This window comes from Artibeus jamaicensis, unplaced genomic scaffold, assembly GCF_021234435.1.
Source record: "Artibeus jamaicensis isolate MK-2021 breed Jamaican fruit bat unplaced genomic scaffold, CSHL_Jam_final scaffold_537, whole genome shotgun sequence".
NCBI lineage: Eukaryota > Metazoa > Chordata > Mammalia > Chiroptera > Phyllostomidae > Artibeus > Artibeus jamaicensis.
The window spans coordinates 26002571-26014917 of NW_026522047.1; the positions used below are offsets into that span (position 1 = coordinate 26002571).

General features: G+C 35.4%; 1 protein-coding gene across 4 annotated transcripts in view; it reads left to right on the plus strand.

Moving 5' to 3' along the window:
* Positions 1-12347, plus strand: part of FSTL5 (follistatin like 5) — a 542536-nt gene that overhangs the window by 289437 nt on the left and 240752 nt on the right. For all 4 annotated transcript variants that reach the window (XM_053658143.1, XM_053658145.1, XM_053658144.1 and 1 more), the window contains exon 6: positions 9291-9411. In XM_053658143.1, the coding sequence (XP_053514118.1) occupies positions 9291-9411 (121 nt within the window). The remainder of the gene's footprint in view (positions 1-9290; positions 9412-12347) is intronic.

Below are 12347 nucleotides of genomic sequence, written 5' to 3' on the forward strand. Positions count from 1 at the left end.
ATAGTAATAGTAATGATACTACCATTATACTAAAAGATAATATCTGTTTGATGTAGTAATATTTATTGTCAGTTTTCACCTGTTTAGTTCTCTCTGAGTTACAAACACAGCATGCATATGCAAATATTCTTTGCAAAAAGTAATGTGGACTTCATCAAAGATGTATAAGGGGACAGAGGTTGGGTTTTATATCACATATTCCATGAATCACAAATTAAAACAGTTTCAAAGAAGCCCTTATACAGCTTGGTCCACAGTGTGCCTTGCATTTCCTATACCGGGGATGCATCTCCAAGTTTATCTCTCAACTTCAATCCCTCCATTTGATCTGGGAATCCAAATTCCTTATTACTTAAAACAGTAATGTTCTCATTTATATTTTGCTCCTCAATTTGCATAACTTAGGAATTACATCATCTATCTCACATTTCACAATTGCCAACATTTACCTTTATTAAAAAACTAATGGTAAGTTATAGAAAATCTGAAACCAGTATCTGTCACATTCTTCCCTAAGGGAGAATCATATCTTCAGTCCTAGAGATCAGTGGAATTCCCCAGCCTCTGTCTTCTGACCTATTTTATATACCTTTAGAACACAGTAAAATCCCATCTCTCTCACATTCCTCAAGTATGTACCAGGCCCACTTTCATCCCGTGGCTGACAATTTTTGTCTCCCTGGATATAGAGTTGGCTGGTAGGGTGGAGTGGAATATCAAATTTGTTTTTTTATAGAAACAAACAGATTATTTTTGTCTCCACTTTCATATAAGTCTCTTAATGACTATGTGACAAAGATGAGATTTCAATCACATTTTAAAGGTCTTTAGTGCATTTTTGTTTTTAAATGCCTATACTCTCTTAACTGAAAATCGGTAGATGGACATTTTGTTTAGTTCTAGGGAGCCCCATATCTTTTCTTGAATCTGCGCCATATTGCATGGATCCCATTCAAAGTGAAGATGTTGAACTGAATTGTCTCTGCCAGTAACCAACTCTGTGTGTTAAAGACAAAACCAAATGTCCTGGCTTTTCCTGAGGGCTATTGTGATAAGGTGTGAAAAATCGCTTATATGGTGTTCTACATTACTTCCACTCTCTATATCTAGATAAGTATCTGAGGTTCATTTATGCTATCTGGATCTCTCTGTGCCCTCTCCAACAGTAAGAATTGTATTCTCCAACAGTAAGAATTTAGCACTTTCTTTTGGTCTACTGTGAAATCTGAGCTTTAATAACACTGGCTTCAGTGGAAATTGTTCTTATAGCAATATATTCTAAATTGGTTGAATTTTTCAATGCATGTCTCATGGAATAATAGCTCACTGCAAAAGTCTCCACAGACATTTAAAGAATTTTCTTTCTTTGAAGCCTGGTCACAAACTGGACTAGGGCCTCCTGGTATCTCCCTAAGTGTTGTATATATGACTAGTGTGGGAAGGCACTCAGCTCCATAATAGAGCATTTGTGGTCTTAAGAACATACGATATTCCTAAAATAGGCCTGAAATGGAGATTTCAGGATGATATAATCTAAGCTATGAACAAGATCCTCCTGGGAGGCTGGCTTGTAGGAAAAGGTCATTGGGAGAGAAAAAGTCAGATTGTTCATTATGAAAGGGAGCAGAGAACTCTTCTGCATCATTTATTCACATGGATATTGCAGTCACTGGGAATATTGAAAGAGTAAATAAAAGTGGGCAGAAATATCATGAATCAGGAGCTTTATCCATTCATGAATTATGGGGTGAGAACAGGAGAGAATCATGTAGCTGAAATTCAAAGAATAGATTCTGTCTATCTGTCTATCTATCTATCTATCTATCTATCTATCTATCTATCTATCTATCAAGACTGGTTTGCAAAGAGGAAATAATCAAGGAATGCATATAGTTATTTATCATCTTCTTTGCACTGGGATAGAATGAGTCTGAGAAAATTATCCTCCAATTGTTAAAATTATTGGAAAAATGGTTTTCTTAAGAGACAGCCAGAATTTTTTTAAAGTCAATATGGTGAAGAACATGTTTTTTTATAAGAAATAGAAAGCAAAAAAGAATTTCCTGATCAAAGAGCAATATTCTCAGAGGGCACTTTGATGGGTCTGAGTTGGAAAGGAATAGACCTTGGGTCAGATCGGGAAATGCGTACAGCCATAGGAGCAGACTTGGATTTCATAGGGTCTCAGAGGTTAGCAGGGTATGAAGCACAAAGAAATGTGTCCAGATTGTTTTTAGAGGAGAATGAGCAACTATTTCTTGAACTGTGGTCCAACATATTTGAGCCTCAGGATAAGATGAAAGGACACACAAGTTGGCTCCTTTGAGTTTTCTGACATTACTAAAAGGTAAACTGAGGCATATTAAATTGTTAAGAGTTTATTTGAACAACAACAAAAAAATCTTTCAAAATGGGAAACCAAATTGAAAATCTTTCAAAGTGGCTAAAAGCACTCCAAAGAGGTGAGTTGGGGAAAAACTTTTATGGAAAAAAAGGCAAACACAAACTAAGGAAATTATCAATTGGCTGTAGTTTACACCAAATGGCTGTTTGTGATTGGTTGCCATTAGGTTTGGATTTAGTAACCCTGAGGCATTGGGAGGCTCAGATTTTGGTTTGCTCACATAGGTACTTCTGCATTAGAGTGGCCTTGGTCTAAGGGCCTCTTAATTCATTTAAAAGCAGGAAATACAGGGTTCTGGGCAGGGAATGACACTAACAGCTTAGAAAATCTACTCCTTAGGTCTCTTCCAGTTTCCTAAAATAACACGTGTAGAACTTAAGTAAGCAAAGTTATTCAATCATGATTCCTAGTTTAAATAAGCATCTGTATTGAGTATATTGATTTAGCTTTTTCTTCATTTAGATTTTGTCATCTTAATTAGCTGATTCGCATTAGGAATGCATATTAGAATGAAATATTTCCCTAATGTGCATACATGCCAACTTCTTATTAAAATAATAAAAAGAACTACTTGTTCACAGGATTTAGATTATTACGTTATATATATTTGACTTAAAAAACCATTTACTCAATGACTACCATATGTAAATACATTTACAGAATTTAATAAAAAGAAAGAATAATTAAGACTACATATTTTTAAGCCTACAGTATAAGCATGGCAAAGGTGTTTTGGCAACCTTTGTACATAACAATTTGCTTTTAAAATTATTTAAAATGTTACATGGGGAATGTACATATGGAATGGTGCTTAATCTTTATTTTGAGTTTATAAAGCCTATTACATTTTTATAGATTTTTAAAGAGGTTCTTATGTCTAGTCAGCATATTTATTTAACACTCTGAGATTGATAAAAAAGGTTTTGTTTCATACATAAAAAAGCTATTTTAGTGGGAACAAATTAAGTACAAATAAGTATGCACTTTTATGGATAGAGAAGAATGATAAGCGAGAACTTCCAGAAAATGCTATAGTAATTAATTCTATTTAACATTTTAAAAGTCTGTAAACCTACCAGGCATTCAGAATAAGGCCAGAGAAACAAGGTGTTTGACTTGGGAAGGCAAAGCCAGTGCATAGGTCCTAGTAGTGCTGGGAATTTCCTTTGAAGTGCGAAAGATTTCAGAGTAATAACAACAGCAACAATCAGCACTCACAGAAAGGTAATTGTTTATCTGGGTGCAACTCGGGGCTACAATTAAAAACCAGCACTTTCAATTATATCTGGAAATGTAACCGATGCCAGAAGTAGACTGGTCTGGAAATAGGTTATTGCTAAGTCATAGGAAGTGAATTTTAGGGACATGCAAGTGTAGGAGGATTGCAGAAATAGTGGCAAGATTTTGTGGAAGGGTGTTGAGGACACAGACGTCTCTGAGAGGCTGCCACACTGCCTCATACACAATCAGGCAGCTTAGCCGTGTCTTGCTGTGGACAAAGTCCAGCCCTCCGAGCCACAAGCCTGCCCTTGGGCCTAACTAGCCCAAGAGAGAAGGGCCAGGGCCAGAAATTCTGTACCATCAGCCTGGCACCAGTATCTGAAGCTTCAGTAGTCTGTTTTAGTCTCTGTTCGTCTCTGTTTCCCTCAGGCCCACTTTCAGCACTGCACATGGGCCAGTGTGGATGTCACACAAATGCTACAAAGAGCTAGAAACTCCTGCCTTTGTTAAGCTTTGATTATATTTCCTTGGGCTTGGGAGAAGTGGGCTTTCTTTCAAATTCTCTGGGTCTTCCCAGGACTATGTTGGTGACTCACCCTATCCCGACTTCTTTCTGGATCTTCTGGGTTTCTTGACCTTAGCTTATTCAATCCTTTCCCCACATTTTCCTGAGCTAGTCTGCTCCTCTTTAAGATGGATATTTTAGTTCCTACTGTGCATGCCTCATTGTTCTGCCTCTCCATCTGGCTTCTACTGCATATTCGCTTAGTAGAAGGGCTTCCCTCTGCAAAGTCTTGGCTTCCACTGCACATGTGCCCCAGCAGAGGAATTTCCCCCCTCATTGGCTCTACTCCACCCCCAAGACCTGGGGTGAATGCAAAGGTGCCAGTTCTTACTTAATCAGTTTTAATGTTTGATTCTATTTGACCTCTTCCTTTGTTAATAAATAACTAACTTTATGCTAACATTACTAGTCTCAACTATTTTTAAAATGCTATTCATAATATGAAACATACAACTGAAAGATTAAAATTATTTTTAAAGTATAAACATATTATATGTAGCATATTGCCTTTAGAATGTGAAGGTGGAGTTGAAATTTTGGCATGCATGTTCTCTGAACGTGCCCTGTGAGCCACATGGAAGGCCTTAAAAATAAACTACTTTTTTTCTCACCAGAGGCGTAATAAGGTCCTCTCTTCAGCTGGTCTTCCAAAAGAAGTAATGTTAGCCTTGTATTATTTCTAGTGCTTGCTAATCTGTTCATTTTAATTGTTTTCATTTCATCCTTTCCTTTTAATATGCCTATTTTAGGATGGCATCAGTTACATATGATTAAACAAATATAATACTAATTATTTACCCTGTCCTTGTTTCTTGTCCTTTTTTGAGCACTGTTGACAACTAATTATCTTGTTCATTTAATATTTTGATTACACGTTCCCCCTCATCCTCTCTAGCACATTATCTGCATGGAGGCAGAGATGATGTCATTCTTATTTACTAATTTATTTCCAGCCCCAGCACAATTCTTGGCATATTTTTCTTACAAAGAGAGGGGAAAGAAAGCAGGAGAGAGGAAGGAACAGGAGAAATGAAGAGAAAGCGCACAAGAAGGTGTTCAGACTAAGCAGTAGAGGAGTTAACCCATTCTGAGTATGAACAGGAAGCTTAAAGCCAATACCTGGAGATGGGTCTTCCTATCAAAGGAATATTTTTATTTTATGAATCTCAGGCTTTGGTGAAATCTACACATTTGCCATGTAGAAAAGTGAATGTATCTGCCTCTTCTCAACTTTACAAATGTGATCTGCTTGCTTTGAAACAGAGGATTCCTGAGTTGTGATTTCACTAAGATTGTTGAGACTTTGACATGGTCATAATTAGTCTGAGAAAAATGGTTTGGATAAGAAATAGATCAGATAACCTGAACATGTGAATGAGGTGTCTGTCCATGAATTCACAGTTGCCTTTCTCTCCTGTGTCCATTAAGGAAAAAGAAAGAAAAGGGCAAAGAACTAGCAGGTTCCTCTGTTCTCTTACACCCCCTCACCTATAGTCTCATCAGCATGACCTGCCTTGAGACCATCAAAATCAATTTCATGTATATTATACCTTGTATGAGTGTCAGTATGATAATCTTGGATTTCCAGGTCATGTCATATCTCTGTAAATCGAATGCTCATGCATCTTTATACAGGGAGACAGTTTTCTATACCCACCTCTGACACTTACTATTTCTCTTTCCAATCTTATTTATTATTAGATAACTTATCATCATCTGACATACTCTATGCTTAACTTGTTTATTTCTTTGCTACTCCTTCACTGAAATGTAAGTTTCACATGGGGATTTTCATATGTCTTTCTGTTCGCTGTTTTTTGGACTTATGATGATGTCCATCACATAGTTTACAGTCAAAAACAATTTGTTGAATGGATGATGGAATAAAAGAATGTGAAATAACACTAAGGAGAATAGCTTATTTGGGAGAGGGACAGGTTTTGTGGGTTTTTTTTTTTCAATTTTCTGTTTTGGAACAAAAAGAAGACAGTACCAAAATATTGAATCATCTTTGAGTTATTAAAGTCCCACGTGCTACTTTGACAGGTCTATTATGCTGATGTTAAATATATCTGTTCTTGAAATCTGTGATTCTGAGCTCCCTTGAAGACATACATTCTGCTGATATTTCTATCTTGTCACAGTGACCTTAACCACTTTGGAGCCCAAAATTCATGCTATTTGATCTTTAGTCAGGATTAAAAAAATAAAAATAAAATATCTCTTTAGTCTTAACAAGTTCCTGAAACCCTGGTTAAGTACAGGAAATGTCTTCAATATTCTACAACAGAGAACATAAAATTATAAGCGGCCCACTAGACTGAAGTATCATCACAGACACGAAATGACAAAATATTCAGTGACTAGTCCTGTCATGAATTACTAGTTCAAAAATAAGTAACATATGTGTTGTGAGAAGCTGAGAGTGGGACGTTTTGAAGCCTGTTCCAGACAGAAAATGAAATAAGTTCAGGGAATTGTCAAAGCCCTACAAGTTTAAATCCCCTGTGTCAAAATATGCTTAATGCACATATACCAGGGAAAGAAATCTACTCAGACTTTCTATCATGCTTTCTTCCCAACAGTAAAATACTCGTCATTTTAAGGCTATCAAAACTCTGGATATCTGAAGGAATTTTTCCATGCTGTTGAAAGCGTGGCAAAGTACCTCCCTCATGAGAAACACCCCAGGCTGTACCAGAGTTCCATCAGGAACTTACAGGGGAGAAGAATTTATGAGAAACTATGTTTTAACTAGGCTACTTCATTGGGCAAAAGTGGAATAAATGAGGAAAACAGGTATCTAAAACATTTATGGGTGAGGGAATGCATCACTTCTTTCCTGTACATGGGCACGGCTTGATGTACATGAACAGGGTTTGAGCAAGGTCACCAGCCAGACCATGAGTTTTTCTAGGGCACACATTAAAATAGCATACCCAGCTTATGCTCTATAACCATGATCAAATCAAGACCCAGCTAGTCTTATGCCAGAGCCAGCATTGAGGAAAAAGGTAGAGTTGTTCTCTTGGTCTCATACATGATTTAATTAGCATGAAATATTAAAACAGAATTAAATATGAGGTAGAAAATGATGACAGCTTTCCCCCCAACTTTCTCTTCCATCTTCATCTCATTACAAAAATAGATGGGGATAAAAGCCACAAACGATGTTATTAAAATACCTAACCAAATCTTGGTATCACTGAATCCCAAAATAACCACAATAGCGTTATGGATCTTTAGGAAGAGCGTAGTAAGGTAAGATCAAATACACTGTTTCCCCTCCCACCCAGGAAAGGTCATTTTCCATGCTCTAACCAATAGCAGATGGAGAATGACTGAGAGCTCTGTTGCTTTCTAAGTAGAAAGGCAGTATTTGCTTTCTCATTAGGTTGATAGGAGAGATGGCTAAAGCCATTAGGTAGTTTTGTAATCCCTCCAGCTGGACTGTGCTCATGTGCAGGGTTTAATTCTTGTGATCAACAGTATCTATTTATATGGATCAATTAAAGCAGACAAATGTTTTGCCTTTTTTGCCTGCTGTAAAGCAGGAAATATCAGCTTAATCAATGACATTTGAATACAATGTGTAAGAATAGAGAATCCATTACGTGGTCAAAGTTAAATTCAGCTGTGCATACACTGACATTGTGTTCCCTTTCTCAGGGGGCTAAAGATGGGCGGGGCACTCTAGTGACTCCCATGCTCAGCTCCATCCTTAGACCTGTTTCAACAGGTCACCCATGTTTAGTTGCAGGTGAACTTTTAACGCACAAGTGTTTCAAAAAGGGTTAACATAGCTTAAAAGCATTTGAGAATCTTTAGGAATTAAACTCACAAATCCGTCATTGATATAACAAAGAAATTCTGAAATATACTGCTGTACTGAAAGAAACAGTCACACGTTGTGAATGCACCACAGTAACAAGCACATACTGGTTTGAAAATCTATAGTGAATTATTTGAATAAAAAGCATATTATATATAAATCATTATTTTTAACTTTGGTTCTTTCTGAGCGTGTACTGTCTGTTGTCTTGTCTCTGACTATATGTGTGTATACATGTATGAGTGTGTGTGTTTTGTGTGATCTTTATTACAAGCGTTAGAGAGAGATGTTACTATTCTTCTTCTAATTGAGGAAAGGTTAAGTGATGTGCCAGAAATTATGGAGCTGTTACGTGGCATTTGCAGGAAATGAACCCAGACCTGGCTGAATTCATAACCCATTTTCTGATCCCCCTGCTTACCCTTCTAAAAAACACGCACCATGAGGCCCATCTCTAAGCAATATGAACTACTGCCTCTGTCTGTGGGAGAACATGAAAGCCCGTGGAACAGTTATGCAGTTACCCAGAATGAATAGGAAGGCTAGAAAAACTGGGGGGAACTCTTTCATATGCCAGGCAATACTCAAAAGCAGTGGAGTATAAAAAAGCTCCAGCCTCAGTCCATAGGACAGAGCACAGTTTCACGATTTTCCTTACCCACACTTGGCTAGATTTTCATCATCAGTCAGTGCATTAATTCTCGCTGGCTCCTGGAGACAGTCATTTGCTTAATAGCTCCTTTGTGACCACAGAGCTAATGCGCATTCCCAAACGGCTTTGCTTCCAGTGGGGAGGAGTTCAGGCAGAGGAGTGAAAACAGTCTAACTCCATTTTTCATAAATAGTACAAGGACAAAAGTCAGAACAGACTATTTTACTTGTTCTGTTGGAAAAGAACCCTGTTTTATTTTGACATAGGTCACTCAGACATAGGAGGCAATTTCCATGTATGTCCTTGACTCAGTACAAATGGAGCAAAGTAAATGAAGGAAATACAAAATATCCTTTTAACGCTCAGATTTTCTGTGTCCTACTGTGAGATTTTTGTATTAGAACATTCAGACTAAATTCTAAGTGTCTATCCTAACTTAATATCTCTGAAATGGTTAAAGATAATTGTCTAGTAACTGAAAGTGAGATATTTTAAATCTCACTTTGCCAAATGGCACACTTAAAATGATCTATTAACTGATTATTACATATCATTAATAATACTATAGAACTGTTAAGATACAGATATAATTGTATGGTTATAATTTTCTTGTCAGGTGATAAAACAGGAAGAATTGGGCAAGGATCTTTCAGGTTGTACTTTGTATGATCTACTGAAATACGATGATTTTAACTCTGACAAGCACCTGGCTCTTGAAGAATTTTATAGAACATTCCGTGAGTATAAAAATTAATCCTTAATCTCTCTTTCATTTTTTTCTATTTATTTGCATAAAAGGATATGTTTACTTGATCTCAAAACACAAGCTATTTCATAAGAGAAGTCATATAATTGAGACAGTATAAGCGTTTGGCTATATTGCAATCTATGAACAAGCTAAGGGGTTTAGTAGTTCTAAGATGAAGATATGAAATCATTTGATAACTCTGATTCTAGTTTAAGGCACTAAATCCTTAGTGCAACTTCCAAGGTTATTTTCAAGCAGGAGCAGCACTTGACTGGTCGCCCTAATGTAACAAAAACAATTTTATTATTTACATACTGACATTATATTTACTGGGAAACCAAATTAGATCAATACAACATTCTATATGTACTTTAGTTAAATGTATTGGAGAGACATTGACTGATAAGATGATATAATTTTAAACCATGCATTTCTGTGATACGTAATCTGAATATTGCATTGTGTGCCCACCACCCAAAGTCAAGTCATCTTCGTCACCATATATTTTGCCCCTTTTACCCTTTTACTGCCCTCTTTTTCACCACCATACTGTTGTCTGTGTCTGTGAGGTTTTTTTGCTTGTTCATTCCCTTGTTGCCTACGGTTTTATATCCCACATATAAGTGAACTTACGGTTCTTAATTTCTCTCTGACTGGTAATATTGCTTAGCATGGTATTCTCAAGGTCCACCCATGTTGTTGCAAATGGCAGTATTTCACCTTTTATTATGGCTGAGTAGTATTCTATTGTATTTATGTATTATGTCTTCTTTATCATGTATTTTAATAATAATAGCATAAGAATGAAAAATTATATTTAAATTTCTTTGGAATAATTTATATTGTTTAAATTGTTTAAATTGATTCTTTGTGCTTTATAAAGCAGAGTTTCAGATTAAAGAAAATTCTACCAACTTATTCTTTAAAAATAATTCCAAGAGAAAGAACTAAAGGACAAAAGAAAAGACAAAACAGAAAAGAAAGGTTTAGAAGCTGTGTGCAAGAAAAATAGAAAAAATAAAATAACTGGTTGATATTTAAAAATCATCAAAGAATCAGTTAAATAAAATTTATTTCAGCATCTGAAACCAATGTCATACATAAGCATATACATTAGATATTAAATATATACACACATATATCCAATATGATATATATACAATATTATATATGTGTGTGTATACACATGCACATATCACTTTCTGAGAAATAGGATTTGTACTTGCTATGAAAAGATTTTTTTGGATTGTGCCGCTGCCATCTATCAGCAACCTCATACTGGGGAGAGTGCTTAAATCTATGAAAATCCATATAAATAAGGACAATAATTTACTTATCACATGAAAATTCTGTATTAAGACATTGAATTATATTTCATGTAGTTCTTGATACAAGCAACTTAATGTATGTGAAACAGTCACATGTTACAAGCTTTAAGGCAAGAGATCACTTTGCTCTTCAGATTTAATTAAATTGCATTTCCACTTTAAATGACAATGCAGAATACCAGATGAGATGACTCAGTAAACAGTTATCCTTAAAATTATTCTCAAGGCTAGAATATTTTTCAAAGATAACAAGAAAGCAGCATATTTATTCTATGTTCATGTGAAGAACTGAAACTCATAGAAATTAAGAACTAAGTGGCTGAATTTATAATCAAACCCACATAGAACTAATTATGAAGGCTGTGTAATTTCCACTAATCACTCTGCAGTAAACATTGTTTTGTGTGCTCAGGATGTCAGGGAGAAGATATAGTTCATCAAGAAATAAATTATATATATATAGTGCATTAATTATACCATATTTAATACTGTCATGTAAGATAGAAGGGAATAAGTGCCATAGAATGGCCTGCATAAGATATTAAGTTAGCTGTGAATGTAATCTCCAGCTTTGCGAATCAAGGACACTTTATGAAGATGATAGCAGTTGAATTAATCTGCAGGGTGAGTAGATTTGGACTTTGGGAGACGAGATGTGGGAGATGGACAAAAAGAATAGTATAAATAAGAACTGAAGTGCATGAAACTTCAGTGTATTTATAGAAACTAGTGCAACTGCAAGATTTGTTTCATGTCTAAAATCTATAAAAATATATCAGTTATTACTATTTTACCAACTTATTAATAATCAGTCTAACCTATCAACTCCTATCTCCTAACCCCATACTATGAGAATACATGGATATGAGTAACAGTAGTTGAAATATGTAGCAAGCAGAAAATAACTTAATGGATATATCAATAATTTATCAGTCTTCTAAAATATAATTAAATGGATGTATTTGTGTGGGGTTTTTATTCAAAAGGGCACTTCTGTTGATGGTGGAATGGTAGATCTGTGAACTAAAAAAAAATTAAGATAAATGTGAATAATATGTTATTTTCAGGACAGCACAGCCACGACTGAATAATGACCCCTTGCAATATCAGTAAAAGACTTTTGCTTATAATATTGCTGCTTGCACATATCACAAGGAAGAATAATACTGTTTAGGGGGGTATGGTTTGAAGTTGCTAAGGAAGGCGGAGTAGTCAGTGTGTTGTTCTGATAAATAATATTCTGCAATTAAGAATCATGAGTCATTGATAAAACTGTTCAATAAAGAAAGAGTAAAGCATTGTTTATAAAGGAGCTAGGTTGCACTAGGAACTATTGACTTGGGTAGAAAATATGTAGGATTTTGTTAATTATGAGAAGCTAGTATTGTTATAATTTTTTGAAAATCATTTGCAGTAAATACACTGAATTTAGTAAATATTGTAATTATTCTGCCATTAGGTCAAAATTCTACATAACACAAAAGGTCTACATTTTTAATATTCTGAGTTACAAAGATATTAGGTAATGAAAGCTATTGTAATAAGCAATCATATTTTAAGCTTTTTCTTTGGGTAATCATAAAGCTACCTCTTAATA